Source organism: Sander lucioperca, chromosome 3, assembly GCF_008315115.2.
Source record: "Sander lucioperca isolate FBNREF2018 chromosome 3, SLUC_FBN_1.2, whole genome shotgun sequence".
NCBI classification, from domain to species: domain Eukaryota; kingdom Metazoa; phylum Chordata; class Actinopteri; order Perciformes; family Percidae; genus Sander; species Sander lucioperca.
The window spans coordinates 7,096,145-7,116,446 of record NC_050175.1 but is presented as its reverse complement, the minus strand read 5'-3'; the positions used below and the strand labels follow the sequence as shown (position 1 = coordinate 7,116,446).

The 20,302-nt window shown below is 40.1% G+C and overlaps 2 protein-coding genes across 9 annotated transcripts in view; one reads left to right on the top strand and one right to left on the bottom strand.

The window, feature by feature from the left end:
* samd4a (sterile alpha motif domain containing 4A) overlaps window positions 1-1,406 on the bottom strand; it is a 65,362-nt gene extending 63,956 nt beyond the window's left edge. For all 7 annotated transcript variants that reach the window (XR_004896813.1, XM_031323497.2, XM_031323498.2 and 4 more), the window contains exon 1: window positions 1,221-1,406. The gene's annotated coding sequence lies outside the window, so the exon portion shown is untranslated. The remainder of the gene's footprint in view (window positions 1-1,220) is intronic.
* Window positions 1,354-20,022, top strand: ero1a (endoplasmic reticulum oxidoreductase 1 alpha). 2 transcript variants are annotated; one of them, XM_031323504.2, is made up of 16 exons: window positions 1,354-1,428; window positions 5,193-5,286; window positions 6,316-6,435; window positions 7,048-7,131; window positions 7,234-7,275; window positions 8,672-8,748; window positions 8,911-8,984; window positions 10,070-10,190; window positions 12,485-12,546; window positions 12,642-12,668; window positions 12,763-12,855; window positions 15,080-15,326; window positions 16,140-16,209; window positions 17,702-17,788; window positions 18,647-18,783; window positions 18,954-20,022. In XM_031323504.2, exons 2-16 carry the CDS (start codon window positions 5,212-5,214, stop codon window positions 19,012-19,014), a joined length of 1,377 nt encoding a protein of 458 aa, XP_031179364.1. In that variant the 5' UTR covers window positions 1,354-1,428; window positions 5,193-5,211; the 3' UTR covers window positions 19,015-20,022. The 2 variants fall into 2 exon arrangements, with proteins under 2 accessions (XP_031179364.1, XP_031179363.1); XM_031323503.2 differs by lacking the exon at window positions 1,354-1,428 and having other exon boundaries at window positions 4,909-5,286.
* The last annotated feature ends 280 nt before the right edge of the window (window positions 20,023-20,302 follow it).

Below are 20,302 nucleotides of genomic sequence, written 5' to 3'. Positions count from 1 at the left end.
CATATGCAATGACTTTTACAGTGAGAGAAGACAGACTCGCTAGAATGCGACAGTGTCCCTGTTGCTTCAGCTCTGCAGACTTTGTGCTGCTGCAATAGGAAAAAAAAACAAAAAAAAAACAGCCTTCAAAAACTCATACAAGCATTTATAGGTCGCCTCCTCGCCATCGCCTATGGGCTTGTGGCATTCACCGCCGAGACAAAAATAAATATTTTTCGTTTTTGGTATCCACCCATTCCTAAAAATACAGCTGTCGGTACTACTGGCGCTGCATCCCGGACTTTTCCAAAGGAAGGACGCCGGGTTACCGACGGCGGCCGTTGGCAGGGCTGTGTGCTGCTGTAGAGACGTTCGCAGCGACTTCCCTCCGTTATTTTAATGACAGGTTAGTCTTATAAAGCTGTATTTTAAAAACGAGTACTGACTGTAGTTGTGAGTTTTAGCAAGAAGAGAAGAAATACCGGAGAGTAAGCTAGGAGCAGACTACCGCTGTCTAAAACTGTCACTTTGCTTCATCAGCACACAGGGAATGACCGGTGGCGAATGTGTGTGTGTGTGAGCAGTTTGTAAAAAGAACAAATACAACCTTATCTGTATCCCCCATATCTATTTCTATGGTATCCCCTTTTCTGTCTAGATATTTCCAATGTACGAACTGTTTAACTGTAACGTAAGTTAACGTAAGCAAAGTTACTATTCCGAACACCGTCAGCAAAACGACAACGATAACATAAAAGGATCTTTCACACCGCCGCGCGATAACTCGCAGCCTCCAGTCATTTCAATGAGGAGAAAGCGGAAGAGGTGAAACGGTTTTGTGAACGCGCGCAGATTTTGTTGTGCCGCCCAGAGTCACCGTGCTGAACTTCTGGCGGTAACCGCCGGGCGGCAGGAACCGCTTTTAATAACGCTTTGCTTTTTCGGAAACGCTCTTGCAGGTAGGCGGTTGTCAGGGCGGTTGCCGCGCGGCGGTATAAAAATCCCTTAACGGTTGCTACTAGCTAACTCAAATGAAAAACATTTAGCTAGTTAACTGGTAACATTGTGTAATTTTAACATGAAGTATGGATCTGATAGATAGCAAAGGTTACGTTAGCGTTTTCTTTCTTGGCTAAATTACTGAAGCCGAAAAGGAGAGTGGACAAAACAACGAAATCTTTTTTTAGAAACTTCAGTTTGAATTGTTGGAGAAACGGTTAACCGAGCTGGATGGTTCTTACCTCCTGGAGCAGTTTGCATCGTTGTGTTTGTCTCAGGTCGGGCGACAGGCTCAGCTTTTATCGGGGAGCGGTGCCCCTTCACTCCGGGTCTGTGGGATTTGCCATCTTGACTAACTTTTCCTCTGTCTCTCCCCAGCAGACGGGCTGCTCGGCTGCTCTGGTCTAAAACACCACAGTCAAGATGAACGGAAGCAGCGCATAACTTCTGGTAAGAGCTTTCAAAATAAAGTACTGCAGTGCGGCGAAGCCAAACAATTGTCCACATAGAATTTCACTTGACTTGAGAGCAACAATGGAATTATAAAGTATAAAATAACAATGCAAATCCAAAATGCTAAATAAGGTTAACAGTAATGATCATTAAATATAAACAGGTGAATGGTAAGGATACTAAAATATAAATAGGTTAATGATAAGGATCATGCATTATAAACAGGTTATAGATAAGGATCTTAAAATATAGACAGGTTAACAGTAGAATCAGTGTAAAGCACTTTGGGTTTACGTGTAGTGAAAGGTGCTATACAAATAAATTAACATTGGTGGGCTGCATATACCCTAGATATGTATGCACAATGTCAAATCTAAAGTAGCCTACAGGTAAGTGTGAATAATGAATTTGGGCAAACGACTATTGATGACAGCAATGACTGATCATAATAACATTACAAGCTGTTGTGCTATTTAATACAATTATTAGAATCAACTGCTGCCAAGAACTTTCATAGTTAGTTAAAATCATAGTTAAGCTTTGTTCATTCAGGTAGTTTTCATTAGATCAAAATCTCTTTTACAAGAGAGACCTGAGAACAAATTATATATATAGCAATTATATAGTCACAAAGAGCAGTGACCCAGACACAGCAACACTAATTAAAACATGATTACAATATTCACATTTAATATTTCTAAATTAAAGATAAGACTTTAGAACAACAGGCTACTGTACATTTATCTACCAAAAAGTTTTTATACAGTTTGCCATATATTCATAGTTCTACCAAAACAAAATGAATACATGCACTTAATCTTACTATCTTGGTGTTTTTTTGTTGTTGTATGCAACCTCAATCAACAGTTTGACAAATGCCAACGGCTTTTATTTTGAAGGCAGGCACATGTAAACATCCGGTTGCATTTCTGCCGCCTTGATGCAGGGAGGCTCACGCTGCTCGTTTCCACATGCTAATCATTAACAGCGGAGCATTACGTCAGGGGCTTGGCAGCGCGAAGAAGCACCAAAATAGAGAGAGAGAGAGAGAGAGAGAGAGAGAGAGAGAGAGAGAGAGAGAGAGAGAGAGAGAGAGAGAGAGAGGAAGCGACGAAACTGCAAGAATATGTAAGAAAAAGAAATAAGACAACGAGACATGAAGCTGAATGTTTAAATAACGCATAGCCTACTGAGATAAGCAGAGGTGGAAAGTAGGCCTACACTTCCAAAGTTTACTTTTAATTGGCTACTTTGTAGCCTACTTCTACTTTATGTTTTACAGCTATAGTTCTTTACTGATTAACTTTATGTTAAAACATATAATGAGTTTCAGCCAGTAACTACTAAGTACTCAGATATTCTACTTAATTAAAAGTAGCAATAAGAGGAGAAATACTCTGTTACAAGTAAAAGTCCTGAATTCAAAATCTTACTCAAGTAAAAGTACAAATGTATTAGCATCTAAATACACTGAAAGTACCAAAAGTAAAAGTGTTCATCATGCAAAATGGCCCATTACAAACTTAGGTATATTATATTATTGTAGCTATTGTAATCAGTGATGCAATAATGTACTCATCTTTTTAATGTTGAGTGTGTGTAAAGGTTGAGCTCATTTGAAATACTTTATATACTGCTGGGTAGCTTGTGAATTCCCCCCAAAATTAAGCAATTACAATAAAAATACATCCTAATTATAATGTGTATTATTAATCTGAATCTGTAAAGTAACTAGTGCTAAAGCTGTCAGGTAAATGTAGTGGAGTAGAAGTATAAAATAGCATCACGTAGAAATACTCAAATAAAGTACCTTCAAATTGCACTTACTGTAAGTACAGTTTACTTCAGGTTACTAAATTACAGGTAGATTTGTTTTGCAGCAAGAATATGATATCCATTTTGGATATCAGGATATATGAGAGAGAGAGAGAGAGAGAGAGAGAGAGAGAGAACGAGAGAGAGAGAGAACGAGAGAGAGAGAGAGAGAGAGAGAGAGAGAGAGAGAGAGAGAACGAGAGAGAGAGAGAGAGGGAGAGAGAACGAGAGAGAGAGAGAGAACGAGAGAGAGAGAGAGAGAGAGAGAGAGAGAGAGAGAGAGAGAGAACAAACTTAGTTACTTTCCACTATACATTTTCTACTTTCTACTTCACTACAATAGAGACACATTTTGTACTTTGAACTCCACTTCATTTTTTTTGACAGTGTTACTTTACAAATGTATTAATTTTGCATAGCCTAACACATGAAGAGTTTATAAAATGTGATGTTTTGTTAATAATTTAAAATGTTCTTATATATTGTTGGGGTTTGGACTGTTGGTTGGAAAAGTAAGTCCTGCATTCAAAACCCCATTTCAGTAAAACAAGCAAAATGTACTTAAAGTATGCTAAGTAAAGTAGGCTGTGTATTCTTGTGCAGTAAAATGTTCCCTGTCAGTGTTTTCCTATTATATCTGATGTTTCTGGATTCATATTCCTGCTGCATTAATGTGTGTGTTGCATTTTAGTGCTGTAGATGTTTAAGGTTGTGCTCATTTGAACTCCTTTATATACTGTTGGGTAGTTTAATCTACAGCAATGCATCATGGTCTATACGATCATTATATGTTTGTAGTATCGCTGTTCTGTAAGAACCACTTAACCCTTGTGTTGTCTTCCCATGGACAACGCAACTTTTTGTTTTTTTCTGGGTCAAAATTTTAAATGAAAACTTTTTTTTCAACCTTTTGTTGTTCTTTTTCAACACTTGTCACTTTTCCCGATGTTTTTGTCGATTTTTTTCCCAGGTTTTTAGTCACTATTTGGGGTTTTTGTCAATTTTTTTCAGCGATTTCTTTTGTCGATTTTTCCCCCTCGTGTTTTTGAAGCTTCTTCCAACATTTTTGTCACTTTTTTTCACCGTTCTTTTGTCATTTTTTTATTTTTTTTTCAAAATGCTATAAAATTAAATAAAACACCCAAAAAGTCAACTTGTCATGGTGTCAGAAACCCAGCCCTGTTTTCAGCAGGAATGTCCCTTTAAGTGTAGAGGTAAATAAATGAGTGTCCTCTAGCTCCGCCGTGTGGCTGACTAATGTTATTACATTACAAAGACGCCGCCTACTTTAAACTAAACTGCACATAAACACATACAAAAAACATTTTAATATCATAAAACAGGATAAAACTGAAAAGAGTTTGGTTATCAGCACGTTTGCAGATATTTTTTCTCAACACTTTATAAAAAAATACTTATACTTATACTTATATTATCCGGCCGTGAAATAATGCAATCTTATCAGTTTGGAAAATAGGGCTATGTGTTTTTCCAATGTATATACAAAAAAATAAGCCTGTATAATATTAAATTAAAAATATATTTATGGATATTATTTTCGGTGTATAATAGTTAATGGAGAAAGTATTTAGGCTGTATTTTGGACGTGCTGAAGGTTTCAGTCGGATTGTTTTGTGCGCGAACAGGAAGAAAATGCACTTCCAGTTGACCAAAAAAAAAAAAAAAGAAAAGAAGATTAAGTTAAAAACAGATTACAGGACAACGTGTTGGATTGTAAACACACTGCGAGGATTCCAGTGAGTCTGACAGCGTGGGATTCAAGCTGCTAGTCAACCTGTCACGTATTACACGTAGCGGACTGGAAATGAGGAACTAGGAAGAGCAAAACTTGGCATCATTTCACCGCCTTTCACCCATATTGGTCCGCCCATATTCCACTGATAAACTACACAAGTTAAGCTAATTCCAGAGCGTGTGTGGTGTAGTTTTCAGACGGACTTCGTTATGAAGAAGAAGCTGCTGGTCCTCCTGCTCCTCCTCCAGGTGTCCGGATGTGCGGACAGCAGGTGCTTCTGTCAGGTCAGCCACCGCCACTCACACAAACCTGATATTTGTTTTTGCTCGGCATATTTAATATTCTGCATGTAGTTTCCGTTGTAATGTGACTTTCTACCCTCTTCAAATAGGCCTGCTTGTGTTTAAGACATCCACCTGCTAGAGCAATTAAATGTATCCTAACCTGTGGCCGGGTTAGCTCAGTTGGTAGCGGGCGCAGATATAGAGGAGGTTTACTCCTTGACGCAGCGGCCGCGGGTTCGACTCCGACCAGCGGCCCTTTTCTGCATGTCATTCCCCCTCTCTCTCCTCTTAGTCTTCATCTGTCCTGTGGAAATAAAGTCCTAAAAATGGCCAAAAAAAAAGATTAACTTTAACTAACCTGTGTTGTTTAAAAAATAAACACATGTAGGCCTATATGTGGTAAATTATACACGCCTTTATTAATGGTGGTGAAAAGTAACTAAGTACATTTGCTCAAGTGCTGTAGGCCTACTTAAGTACAAATTTGAGGTACTTTTGCTGTACTTTACTTGAGTATTTTCATTTTTAGGCATTTGTGTCATCATTTCCACTCCACTTGCCTTACATTTCGGAGGCAAATATTGTACCTTTTACTTCCCTACTTATCTGACAGCTTTAGTTACTTTACATATTAATGTTTGCACACAAAACATGTCGATTAATCGATTAGTTGATCTATAAATTATTAGTTGGTCTATAAAATGTCCCGAAAATGTGGATCAGTGTTTCCCAAAGCCCAAGATGACGTCCTCAAATGTCTTGTTTTGTCTACAACTCACAGATATTCAGTTTACTGTCACAGAGGAGAGAAGAAACTTAGTCACACTTAGTCATAGTTACATTTAAGCTGGAATCAGATCATTTTTATATGTAAAAAATGACTCAAACCGATTAAAAGATTATCAAAGTAGTTGGTAATTAATTCCATTGTTGACAACTGATTGACTTATTGATAAATCGTTGCGGCTCTACTCTGAAAGAAATGCTCAGTAGATAAGAAGTTGTGCGTGTGTTTTGTGTCTAATGAAGGTCACAGGAGACCTGGACGACTGCACTTGTGACGTGGAGACCATCGATCGCTTTAACAACGACCAGCTTTTCTCCAAACTTCAAACTCTTCTGGAGTCCGACTATTTCAGGTTCTACAAGGTGAGGCGACCTGATGGATAAAATACACACACACACACACACACACACACACACACACACACAGACACCCACGTAGCGTAATAGTAGCAATTATTAACAACTCATAATTAACAAATACTCAAAGTATATAACAATAGGCCTAACTAATAACACAAAATGATGCATCATAAACGTATACATTTGTACAATGGATGAAGAAGAGTGATGACACTCAACTTCAGTTATCTTTATCTTAAATGGCAGCATTTAAACTGAACTTTAATTTGGACACCACCCTCATTTCATTTTAGAAAAAAACAGGGGAAACTGTAATTATGAATTAGTCATTTAAGTGTCCACAGCCAGATATTTCTGCATCATGACACGAGTCATGACGCACGCACGCACGCACGCACACACACACACGCACACACACACACACACACACACACACACACACACAGAGGGATAAGGAAGGTAAGAAGGAAGGAAGGGGGTGGATACGAGAGTCAGACTGGAAAGTTCACTGGTGTCAACTGGAGTGTGAGAGAATAGAAAGGGAGAGAAAGAACATTGCAAAATAAACAAGACGGGACAGTAATACATGAAATGTTTGGACTGGATCCTCCACAGGTGAACCTGAATAAGGCGTGTCCGTTCTGGACGGTCCGCAGTCACTGTGGTCTGAAGGACTGTGCTGTGCAGCCGTGCTCTCCTGTGAGTTCCTCCTCTCCTCTCCTCTCCTCTCGTCTACCTGCTGTTAACTAACCACTCACCTGTATTCACATCAGACTCACTAAAGATTGTGTGTTCCCGCAGAACGAAGTGCCAGAGGGGCTCAGATCCTCCTCCCACAACAAGGTGAGTCAGTCAGGGTCAGCTGATCAGGAGTCCCCAGTGTGGAATCTCTTTGAGTTCTATGTTCATTTTTTTTTATTTAAAGTGCTCATATTATGCTTTTTGGCTTTTTCCCTTTCCTTTATTTATGTATTGTGTTATATATCTTTTTTGTGCACGTTATAGGTTTACAAAGTGAAAAAGCCCAAAGTCCACCCCAAAGGGACTCACCATCTCCAACAGAAAACACTGTTCACAAACTGCTCCAAACAGCTCTATTGTAGTCCAGCCTTTACTTCAGAGACAAACGTGGTCACTTTGTAACACGTTATAATGCTCACCTAGCTGCTAGCGTGGCACGCCCTCATACTCTGCTTCTGACTGGCTAGTAGTCCTTACCTAGCTACTGTCAGGGCACGCCCTCATACTCTGCTTCTGACTGGCTAGTAGTCCTTACCTAGCTACTGAGCATGTGCGACTCCCAACAAAGATGGAACAGAAGTGAGAGGTCTCACTCTGTAGCTAAAACAGAGAGCTCAACACACAGGGTGAAAAGAGGAGCTGCAGCAATGTGCAGTACAACAAAAATATGGTGTTTTTTTGAAAATTAAACCATGTAAACCTATTCTCTAAATACGATTATGAATCTGAAAATGAGTATAATATGAGCACTTTAAATCATACAGGCCAGAGGGCTTTCATTTTGTCAGGCTTTATCCTGAAAATGTACTTCCGCTGATCCAGACTAAAAACAGCATAATAACTTAATAACTTTGTTGCATCTGACAGGTTAGGTGACGTCCATTTCAAGCCGTGTACACTACTGTTTCCATGTCTAATCTGGGAAATGTAGGAAATAGATGAATGAAGCAGAGTTCATTACTCTCTCCCTTTACTTCCCCCTCACACAGACTGTATACCATCAAGCAACCACTCATTTCCAATACAGTGCCTATTAGTAAGCTCTAAATCCCCTAAATGTTTAAACCAGATTTTGGCAATGTAATTAAATAAATAACTAATTATGGGGATTCTAAAAGCTTTAGGGATTTATAGGAGGTGATAATATAACGGGATTATAAAAAATAAATAATTTTTTTGGCCCACTATAACGCATTTTGGGATAATAAATAAGTAATTTCGAGTAAACGATAAGAGATTTAGGGGTTAAGAGGCAGTATAAAAAAAAAAAAAGATATTAAAAAAAGACATTTGAAGAAATAAACTCTGGAGCTTTATAGAAAAGTATGGTATCACCACAAATAACTAATGTTGGGGGTGCTGCTGATATACAGTAGAGAGGGATTTTTAAGGCACTCTAACAAATTTGAGGATTACAAGTAACACTTTCTCTGTGTGTGTGTGTGTGTGTGTGTGTGTGTGTGTGTGTGTGTGTGTGTGTGTGTGTGTGTGTGCGCAGTATTCAGCAGAATTAAACGAGCAGTCGGTTGAGTGTGAGCAGGCGGGGCATCTCGGAGCTGTAGATGTTTCTTTAAGGTGAGTCACGATAATATAAGATCACTGTTAAACATGAAATACTAATACTTACTACTTAAAAAATGCTGGGTCATATTAGGTTTATGTGTAATATAAAAAATAATAATTGAGCCAAACAGGGGCAAAGTTTGAACCAACAGACTTCTCTGTTTTCACTTCCAGCGACGAGACCAGAGAGGCTCTGCTCAACTGGAGCAAACACGACGACGAGGCAGAGCGCTTCTGCGTGGTCGACGGTACTTGTTTACTTTGATGGCCATTTTCGGCCTTTATTTTTGACAGGACAGCTGAAGACATGAAAGGGGAGAGAGAGGGGGAATGACATGCAGCAAAGGGCCGCAGGTCGGAGTCGAACCCGGGCCCGCTGCGTCGAGGAATAAACCTCTATATATGGGCGCCTGCTGTACCAACTGAGTAATCCAGGCGCCCGGTCGACGGTACTTTTCAATCAGCTGAGCAAAAAAGCCAGATGAACAAACATAAACAAACTTTTGTGTATTTGATTCAGTGCACACTAGACGTAGGGCTGCTCGATTATGGAGAAAAATAATCATATCCATCCATCTGCGTCTGCTTATCTGGGGTCGGGTCATCCCCGTAAAATCATAATCGTGATTATTTTGTTAACACAATTACTTGCTGTCTTTTGGAAATATGTTGCAATTATTGAACTGAAACAACAGTGAAAACACCTTGAACTGTGACATTTCCGTTAATACTTTTGCCGTTTGAAAAAAAAAATTTCATTCAGGACACAAGACAAGATAAGCGTTTACTTGCAAAATGTAATTTTTATTCTGTTTTTGTGATCATTAGAAGCTAAGATGTTGTGCGTTACTATCTGATCTTGGTTTATTTTATTGTATTTTATTGTTTATTTATCGGGGACAATACCCATAACATTATCACAACAAAATCAGAATCAGCTTTATTGAGCCAGGTTTGCGTAAACAAACAAGGAATTTGACTCTGGTTAATCTCTGCTCTCAAAGTACAACACTCACTTAACATATAAAGAATAAAAACAGAAAGGACAGTAAGAAATATAAAAAAAATACTGTTAAGTATACAGTATAACAATACAATAGAATTTACAAGAAATATACAGTAACAATTGAAGAGAGTGAAGGTATAGTGCAATATCAGTATAGTCTGAGATGTGAAAGATGCAAGATGTTTATTATTATATTATATTATATTATTATAGGTGGATTATTATAACGCTGCCAGTGTGTAAATATTCCTCCAGCTTCTTCTTTAGTTTTCTTAGGTTGGGAAGTTGTTGTAGTGACTTCCAGCTGTCTGTGTTGTTGATTCCCAGATGAGGAGTCACCGGACTCCCAGTATGTGGACCTGCTGCTGAACCCGGAGCGCTTCACGGCCTACAGAGGACCAGAGGCCTGGCAGATCTGGAACAGCATCTACGAGGAGAACTGCTTCAAGTAAACACTCACCTTATATAACGATTACAGCGCAGATCAGAGGATGATCTTCAGATTTTTTGTTGCTTTGCAGATGGCAGTTTCATCCTCAGATGTGTTGATGTCGAATGTTTGTGATAAACTGATGTGTTGAGAAAATTCTCCTACTTCTTAAGCTAAATAAAGGGCCCTATCTTGCACCTGGACGTGCAAAGCCCGACGCAAGTGTCTATTTCCTGTCCAGCGCCCACGTCGTTTAAATAGCAAATGCACCTGCGCCCATCTGTGCGCCCGTGGGCGTGCTGGTCTTACAGGGAGGTGTGATCAGGTGCATTCTGGGCGTATTGCTATCTTGAGGCAGCGGGAAGTGATCGAGCCATTGACCAACAAAAACCTGGTCTAAAGTCAATAGCGCAGCATTTCATTGTTATTTTAACAGAGCATTAGTAAAATGCGCCTAGACTCGTGCACAGCTCTCGCACACTATGCTTGTTACACACACAGGGAAGACAGCAGCACACACATGCAAAAGATTACAAATATTACGGTGCTAATCCTCCATCATAATAGCAATGCGCCAAGGTATAAACGCGCCTGGCTTTTAAAGGGAATGGGAGATGATCTCTGATTGGTTTATTGCATGTTACGCCCAAAACACACCTATGAATTAATGAAGACACTAAGTACCACACTTTTGAACCATGAGCCCGGCGCACGGAACCCTTTTTTCCGCGGTCAAACTAGCAAAAGTGGATTCGGACACGCCCTAAACGCACCTGCGCCAGGCGCTACACGCTGCGCTTAGATCGTTAAAATAGGGCTCAAAGTCTTTAAAAAGCCTCTTGGATCAGCTGGAAAATGCATCGTCACAAAGCTGAAAACAGGGCTGTTTCATCATAACACCATGAAAAGTTGACTTTTTAGAGATACGTGGTTCTCACAGGACAGCGACGCTACAAACATACGATGATCTTATAGACCATAATGCATCGCTGTAGATTAAGCTACCCAGTAGTATATAAAGGAGTTAAAATGAGCACAACCATAAACATCTACAGCAGGGAAATGCAACATACACATTAATGCAGCAGGAATATTAATCCAGAAACATCCGATAGAAGAGGAAAACACTGAGGGAACACTTTACTGCATTATACATACCTTTACTTTTCATACTTAAGCAGGTATGAATGTAAAACAGTGTTGGTTGAGCAAGCTAGAGCATAAATGATCAGAGGGAGCGCCGTACAAAGCACTAATCACGGCAATAAAAGTCTCTTTTCTCATTGTCTCTCAGAGATTATGTTCTAAACACAAATAAATACACCCGCCCCCAAGGTGCCGCGTTGTCAGATTATGAGTGAATGCAGAGCTTCATCCTGTCTGTTTCTGTCTGTCTATGTCAGCTGTACACCCTGCCCACTGTTACAGTGTTGGCTCGGGGTTACACACATGGGGCCCAAAGGCTCTTTGTTACCGCCCAGAAATGTCCCAAACACAGCAAAATATAAAATAAAACCCAGAATCCAGGCAAGGGGCAGGGTCTCTACAGATACAGACACCACTACACCAGTGGCGATTTTAGATCTTTTTTATGGTGGCTCAAGACCCCCTAAATTTCATCTCAGCCCCCCTAAAAATTATAATAATAAAAAACAAATTCTATTCTAATTTGTTTTTTTTTTAATCAATTTTAGTGCTTCAAGTTAAAGTTTGCGAACTTGTCTGTTAGTGACAGAGGACAATTCAAAGAAACAGGTTTAATATCCTGTGTCGCTGTCGCCAATGCTATGCACCTGTAACCCAGTCAAGGAAAGTTTTATTTTTTATTTATTTATTGTTTACACCTCATTATCAAATCATTTGATTCTGGTAGTCCATAAAGGGACTTTTGTCATTTTTTCATATGTTCATATTTTTTGCATTTATCCTCTGTTATAATAATAAATACATATATTCATTGTTATCCAGTGAAATTACTGATTTAGCGGGGGGGGTTAACACTTTTGCAAGGCACTGTATCCGTGTCACATTCTCATTAGGGGCTGAGCCCCCCTAAAGGTCTGATCCTAGAATCGCCCCTGCACCACACACTTCTAGTGGGTCATAAGTGGTGATTAAGAGGGATTACTTTAGTATTATTTAGTAGTCTATACATGGAAATTTGAGGAGAGTACTGCATAGTATACCCTTTTTGCATCAATCAGGTCAGAAGGCCTTTATTTGAAGCCCGGTACACTATTGCTTAAATGTGTAAAATGTAAAAGAGTAAGAAGCAGAGTTCATCGTTCTGTCCCTTTACTTCCCCCTCACAGACCGTATACCATCAAGCGACCACTAATTCCCAACTTGTTCCACAGCAGCTCAGGAAGTGAAGGTAAGAGGTTACATCTCACCACTATTCACTTCATTTGGACTGTCGGTTTTGTTCTCCGTGTGTCTGACCACAACATTGTGTTCATTTATTTACAGCAAAGACCTTCTACAGCTGGCTGGAAGGTGAGCTGACATTTCACCTGAAGAGAGAAAAAGTTGTTCTTTTGTCCAGTTTTTCTTAAACTCTCTTCTCTGTGTGTTTGTCTTTGTCCCTCAGGTCAGTGTGTAGAGAAGAGGGCGTTCTACCGGCTCATCTCCGGCCTCCACGCCAGCATCAACATACACCTGAGCGCCAGATACCTCTTGGATGGTGAGACATTCGCACAAACCCTCACTGGCTCGTTTGTTCAGCTTAGCTTAGCATAAAGACTGAAAGCAGGGGAAAACAGCTAGCCTTACTCTGTCCAAAGTGGAAGAAAAACATTGCGTATCTTGTTTCTTTAGTGCACAAACAAACTAAAAACATTAAAAATGACACAATTGTGTCCCCCTACCCTATAAAGAACTCCACATCGTGACTGTCTGGGAACGTTGTCATTGTCATTGGTGAGCTTTAGAGTTGGGGGACTTTGTTACCTTTGGAAAGAGCCAGGCTAGCTGTTTCCTACTATTTCCAGTCTTTGTGCTAAGCTAAGCTAGCCGGCCTGCTGGCGGTAGCTTCATATTTAGCATATGAGAGCGGTATCGACGCCCTCATATAAAGCTCAGCAAAAAAAATTATAAGCGCATTTCCCAAAATGTCAAACCTTTCCTTTAAACGCACAATATGTAGTTCTCTGCTACTAGGGGTCTCTCCGTCAAAACAATTGGTGACATCGTGAAGTAGCGTGGGATCATGGGAGTTGTTGTCTTCACCACCGTTGCCGTCCTCGCAGTCAGCTACTCCCGGTTAGGAGTCCTTCAGTGTTCATGATTCAGGAGGTTTTTACCAGGAGCGGAATTATCCGCAGAGGTCTTCTCCTCTCCAAAACAAATGGACCCGGTGATTTAAACTGGTAAAAATACTGAATAAAGCACTTTTCATGCTAGAAGTCTAGCGTTTCTCCGGCGCTGTTTGGCGGGAAAAGGACGTCTCGGAGGGGCTGCGAGCCGAGCTGCCGCTAATGTTTGCTCCACTTGTTTCTTTGATAACTTACGATCGAGACGCCCGATGACCAAAATGCTACATCCGGTTAAAATATGTAGTTAAAAACCACCAAGATCTAGAAAGTGTATTGTAAAGAAGTGGCTTAAAACTGGATAAAAAGTCAATTTATGACCTTACCTAGAGGTTACCTTGAATAAAATGACAGATTTGTCTGGGTTTAATAATTGTTGGAAACATATGTGATTATGTAAGTACACAACTCGAAAAGATATAAAACATATAGGTAGTCGTTTTTAGACATTTTTTAGGCGGAAAAGTGACATATTATACCTTTAACCCTCCTGTTGTCCTCAGGTCAAGTCTGACCCCTTTTCAAAGTTTTCTATATGTGAATGTGGGTTTCTTTCAACAAAATTGCCCAAAAATAACACGGATGGTTCAACGCAGCGCTCTTTGCAATTAAAATGTAAAAAAAACGTCAAAGAATGTTGACTAAAATGACAAAAGCGCCAAAAACATTGAAAAAAAGCGACTAAAGGCATTGAAAGCCTAGAAAACAACAGCATAAAGCTTTGAAAAAAGCGTCAAACAAGGCACTAACCATGTTTTAAAAAGTGACAAAAAAGTTTTAAAAAAATCCGTCAAAAATGTTGAAAAAAAAGCATTGAAAAATTTGTCAAAAAAAGTGTTGATTTTCAGTTTTGACTCAGGAGGACAACACGAGGGTTAAGGCAGCTACACACTGGGCCGATAATCGGCCGTCGGACGTCTGGCGAGGTCAGTGACTCGAGTCTGTTCGGTGTGTTCCGTACCGTCGTCCGTCTGAGGGGCGGTCGGCCTTCATTTTGGCTGACCTGACGTGTTCAGTCGGAGACAGGGCAGTCGGGACTCACCCGAATGTGGCGAGCGGAATGAGCGTGACTAGAGTCTCTCAAAATCTGACGAAAATCTTTTAAACTGACCTTTGTTCATCTGAAATGAAGACAGATTCAGCAACTGCACGGCCTATTTCTCGCTTAAAATGTTTTCAGAAACACGTTCCGGTGAACTATTTTAGTACAATATGAGATCGTATTCTGAACAAGCCGCCATGACAGTCTGTCTTTGAATTTCTGGAGAAACCAGACCCATGTGACGCGTTCGGCCAATCAGCTGCCGGTTTTCATTTTTGGGCGACAATGCAGATTAGCGCCGCCTGCTATTATGGCGACGTATTACGTCTCGTTGCTTTGGTGTGTTCCGAGGCACTTTTTTTGACCATCAGTCTTTTGGGATCAGTCTTTTGGGGAGACTGATCAGTCCAACTACCTTTTCTGCCGAGGGTCGGCCGTCTGGTTGGTGTGTAACTGCCTTTAAGTAAATGTCCTGTCAGCGCTGACTTTCCTTAGCTGTGTTATTTACTCCTAACCATATCTCTCTCTCTCTGTTAATCCTTTCTTTCCTTCAGACAGCTGGTTTCAGAAGAAGTGGGGTCACAACGTGTCCGAGTTCAGGCAGCGTTTTGACTCGGAGCTGACGGCCGGCGAAGGCCCCAAGAGGCTCCGCAACCTGTACTTCCTGTTTCTGATCGAGCTGCGAGCGCTGGCCAAAGCTCTGCCTGTCTTCCAGCAGCCTTCCTTCCGCCTGTACACCGGCCGACCGGAGGAGGACCGCAGACACAAAGAGCAGCTGCTGCACATCCTGCAGCTGGCCCGGTCAGTCTGACACTAGTCTATATCAGCGACGTTTCACTCACGGGATTGTTCCGGTGCTGCCCGGAGGTTCTGCTGGATGTCCCTCACCTCCGCTTTCTTTTTGTTGGCATTCTAAACTCCGGTCAATTCGGGAAACATCCTCCGAGCTAGAACCAACAATCAAATTTATATTTATCTTTTTTTCGAGTAAAATTCTCATCACACACTCGACAGCCATTTTAATGCGAGACAAGTCTGATACTGACACCAGAACAGCTCCGGATTTAATATACTGTAGTTTATGTTGTCAGTTTTGCAATTTCCATATACATGTTAAATGTTCATTTTTGTTAATTTACTTTTCACTTTTTTCATTCATAACACAAAAGACAAACTAAAATCTCTTCTTCAATTTTGCAAGAAAATAACATTTCTCTGTTATATATATATATATTTCTTTTTTTATAAACTCCAGTTTAAGATGAGGTGAGGCTTTATTGATCTCCAGAGATTTTTTTTTTTTTAAATGATAAGAGGTATATTAAACTAAAATAATAATAAAAGTAAAAAATATAAATTATGCAAGAGAAAATAAATACAAAATTACCAGATAAAAGTGCCAGCTTTATAGTTATTTCTCAGGTTTTTTTTGCAAGTCATTTTTACATTTGTTTTAGTTTCCTGTAACATCTTTTCTGAATAGTTAATTTTATGGAGGCAGTCGTGGTGGGAGCAGCTTATAGATGATGTCCAATGACATTTCTTCACTTCTCATTAGTGTAGTTTCTTGCGCTGCTGTCATCTTCATTGTATAACTTGACTTTCCTCTTCCAGATCTTTCCCTCTGCACTTTGATGAGACGTCTCTGTTTGCTGGGGATGAAAAGGAAGCAGCCAAACTGAAGGTTTGTCAATCATTAAACTGCAGAAATAAAAATAAAGGACAGATTAATTACTTCTTATATTAAAGGAGAACCCAGCTGAATTTATCAAGCAAGAATAATACCCATGTTTTATGACAGACATGGACAGCAGGGCTTTGTGGACATGATACGACTGTTTAAGCTCTATATAATTTAAAATGAGACTACCTCTTTTCACTAAACAAGAGAAAGATAGCTAGATAACTAAATGACTACTTCACCCTCTAATTGAAAGTCAGTCATCATTTACACACCCCAGTTGAAACTCTTTTCTGTTTTCTGTTTGTACTGAAGTTGAAAAACAGTGCTGGGCGCGCCCGGGGAGCTCAATTGGTGGAGCGTGCGCCCATGTGTAGAGGTTTGCTCCTCGATGCAGCAGCCGCAGGTTTGACTCTGACCTGCGGCCCTGTGCTGCATGTCGTTCCCCCTCTCTCTCCCCTTTCATGTCTTCAGCTGTCCTGTCAAAATAAAGGTCTAAAATGCCCAAAAAAATTCTTAAAGAAAAGAAAACGCAGTGCCTCCTCAATGTTTATCGGTGTTTTAAGCCCCCAACGTCTCCTTCCAGGCAGCGCTGCCTGGAAGGCACTAGGATTAGGCGATGGTTAGGGTTAGGGTTAGGGTTAGGTGCCTTGAAGTCATCGGTCGCAGCGCTGCCTGGAAGGAGACGTTGGGGGCTTAAAACACCATCGAGCCTCCCCAACCTCCTCCCAAGTACTGACTTTGATGTTTTCTTTTCTTAGCTACAAAGAAAATGTAACTATGAGTTCCTGCATGGTTTCAGCGCGATTTCATTTTTGTCTCAAATCGTAGGCATCTGTCCTTGATCCGCTAGCTGCCTGCCCCCTGAACACACCGTGAAAAAGCCCGGTCTCGGGAGACTACACGGGGGTCGTAAACGTCAAACAAACACTAGAGGCACAGGATAGGCACCAAAATACAACAAACCACTTCAGCCAATCACCGACAAGATGGTTGGGGGAGGGGGTGGGGGTTAGTGACAGTTAGTCAGTTAGTCATGACAGTTACGGAAACATGGGGGGAGGGGAGAGCATGCTCTGTTTTGTTTGGTATTTACTTTGAACGTCAACAGAAGTGACGTCATGCAGGAACTCATAGTGCACCTTTAAATGTCCACCAGATTTAAAGGAAAGGCTCCGGTGTTTAGGAGCAAATAACTCCAAAACGTCCGGTAGGATATCATAGATTCAGCAGTTGAGAGAAATGTAATGTGTTCATTGCTTGGATGTGTAAAAGATTTGTCAAAATAGAGCATTTTGATTTTGTGTTTTTGTGTGTGACGTTGCAGTGATTCAGTCAAAGAATTTGAGTTGAACTGCACTTGGAACACAGATAACTTAATATTGATTAGGAAAGCAGTAAAATGAAAAAGTACACTCGAGTCTAGTCTATTTTTCTGTTGTCATGAACCAGTTTTAACGTATTTCTGAAAGTGACATGAGTGTGTTTTCCTCAGGAGGACATCAGACTGGCCTTCCTCAACATCTCCAGGATCATGGACTGCGTGGGCTGCTTCAAGTGTCGACTGTGGGGGAAACTGCAGGCCAGTCATTTTAACAACAGTTATATTAATGACGTTCAGTATGATCTGTGGGTGAATGTTAAACAGTCCCTCCAGAAAAACACGATTATGCGATTGCATAATTCAATGCATAATCAGCCAAAGTCCGCATATTTATGCGGGGGCCGCATTTTATCAAAAACACCGCACTTTCGCCGCATAAACTGCCGATTTCCGCGCAAAATATGCGGGGCTTGCATGATTTCACAATCCCCGCATTTTCGTTGCAAAAAAGTTACATATATTTTAGCAGAAAGTTGAAAAATGTTGCGTTTACTTCACACAAGAGCAGCCATTTTCCCCTGTTGCCATGGGAATGTTATGAAGTGACGTAATTACGCGACGTGAACGTCATCGAAAAGCTGCAAACCCCGCGATGAAGCCACGATGAAACCGCCGTTTTTGCAAGTTCCCGCAATTTCATCGCATAAAATTGCATAAATATCCCGCATATTCCATCGCATTTTTTAAGAAAACATGCCGCATAATCAAGGATTTTTGCCCGCAACAATCACAAAAAAACTGGAAGGACTGTTTATCTCCCTCTCAGCGATTATAGTTTTTTTCAAAATGGCGGAACGACATGTAAGCCTCCTTGGACTTGCCCATCCAATGTAAATACAGATAAGAAATTCTTCGCTTACGAGGATAAGTCAGATCATTGGCAGAGGTCATTTTACACCAATGAGGACATATTTATGAATGAAGACATTGATTTTAGCTAATAAAATACTTAAAACACTATACAGTGTACCTTTAAACGATGCAGTCAAACCATTGTATGTATTGTATTGTACGATTTCATTGTGATTTGCTTCTTTGTCTCTCTCTCATCATCAGACTCAGGGATTAGGAACAGCGCTAAAGATTTTGTTTTCAGAGCGCCAGATTGAGGCTCTGCCTACGTCCAGCAGCAAGCGACCCAGTTTTCAGCTCAGCCGACAGGAGATCTCCTCCCTGCTCAACGCCTTTGGAAGGTGATACATTTCAAATGATATCCTCAGACAAAACAGCCGTCAATGGCAGTGAGCATATATATCGGAGCCTCTAATTACATTTCTGTTACTGTATTCTTTGTAAATATATAACATGTTTGTGTACACCCCAGGAGATACTGTAACTGTTTTCTTCATGAATCGTCCCGCAGGATTTCAACAAGCATCAGAGAGCTGCAGAACTTCAGATCGCTGCTCGCAGAGGAGCGGTGACGATGGAGCGATCGACTCTCCTGCCTCAGTCCTGCTAAAATGTCATTTAGACTTCCATCAGAGATTAATGTGAAGATCAGCTTTCAGGGTGAAGCAGTGGTGGAGGAACAATGAAAATACTCAGTTCCAAGTAAAAGTCCTGCATTCAAAATCTTACTCAAGCATAAAATGAAAATACTCAAGTACAGTACAAGTACCTCAAAATTGTACTTAAGCACAACATAAATAAATGTAGCCTACTTAGTTACATTCCACCACTGCTGAGTGGAGACTCGTGAGTTTTGTTTTCTGGAAAGAATATAGTCATTTTTCTAAAATGAAATTTGAAGTCTTGACACGTTACACTTCTGATAATATTTAATACTTACCATTATATGAATGTGGCTTAAAGTATTTTGTTGAGTGAAGCTGTAAAAAGTCAGCAATTAGAAGAAACTGATTTCTTTATATGGAAATGTGCTTGAAGTGACCAGTTGCGCAGTGTTTTTGTGATTGTGCTGGTGTCCTGAGGATGGCGCTGTTTGTAAAGCAAACTGATTTTTGATGAATATAATGTATATGTAATAGCTTTGCAAAATCTTCATTTAATTTAAACAACAAACATTTGCCGTGTGTTAAGGTAAGGAACTGTTTGAGAATGAAAATAATATATTTTTATTTAATTTTCAGACTGTGTGTGTGTGTGTGTGTGTGTGTGTGTGTGTGTGTGTGTGTGTGTGTGTGTGTGTGTGTGTGTGTGTGTGTGTGTGTGTGTGTGTGTGTGTGTGTGTGTGTGTGTGTGTGTGTGTGTGTGAACCCAGCTATATCGGTAGGTCTGGGTTAATGGTGCCTTCAGGTACACTTCGAGAACTCAATCCTCCATGTTTAGCTTGTTGGTTGATTTAAGATTTTTTTCCTACGAATAATACCGAAACTTGTTTGTATTCTGGTAAATTTTTAGAAATGTGACGGATACACAGATCACAAAACCTTTGTCTAAATGAATATAATAAACAGTTTTGACACAGATTGTTGTTTGCGGTATAGATAACAGGCCAATTTTCAGAAGTAAATAACATAAATGTGTTTTAGGACTGAAAACATGGAAAAAGTGAGGAGTAGTACATTTTTAAAAAGTTAAGGTATAAGCGTTATTGGCTTGTAAGATACATTTAATTTTAAATATTGTTTTTAAATAATATAAACTATACTATTTTTTGGCCTGGAGGTAAACATAAAGTTAAGTTTTCCCACTGATTTGCAAGCCAATTTATCTTACAAGCATACGATAAATTGGTTTGTGAAATAA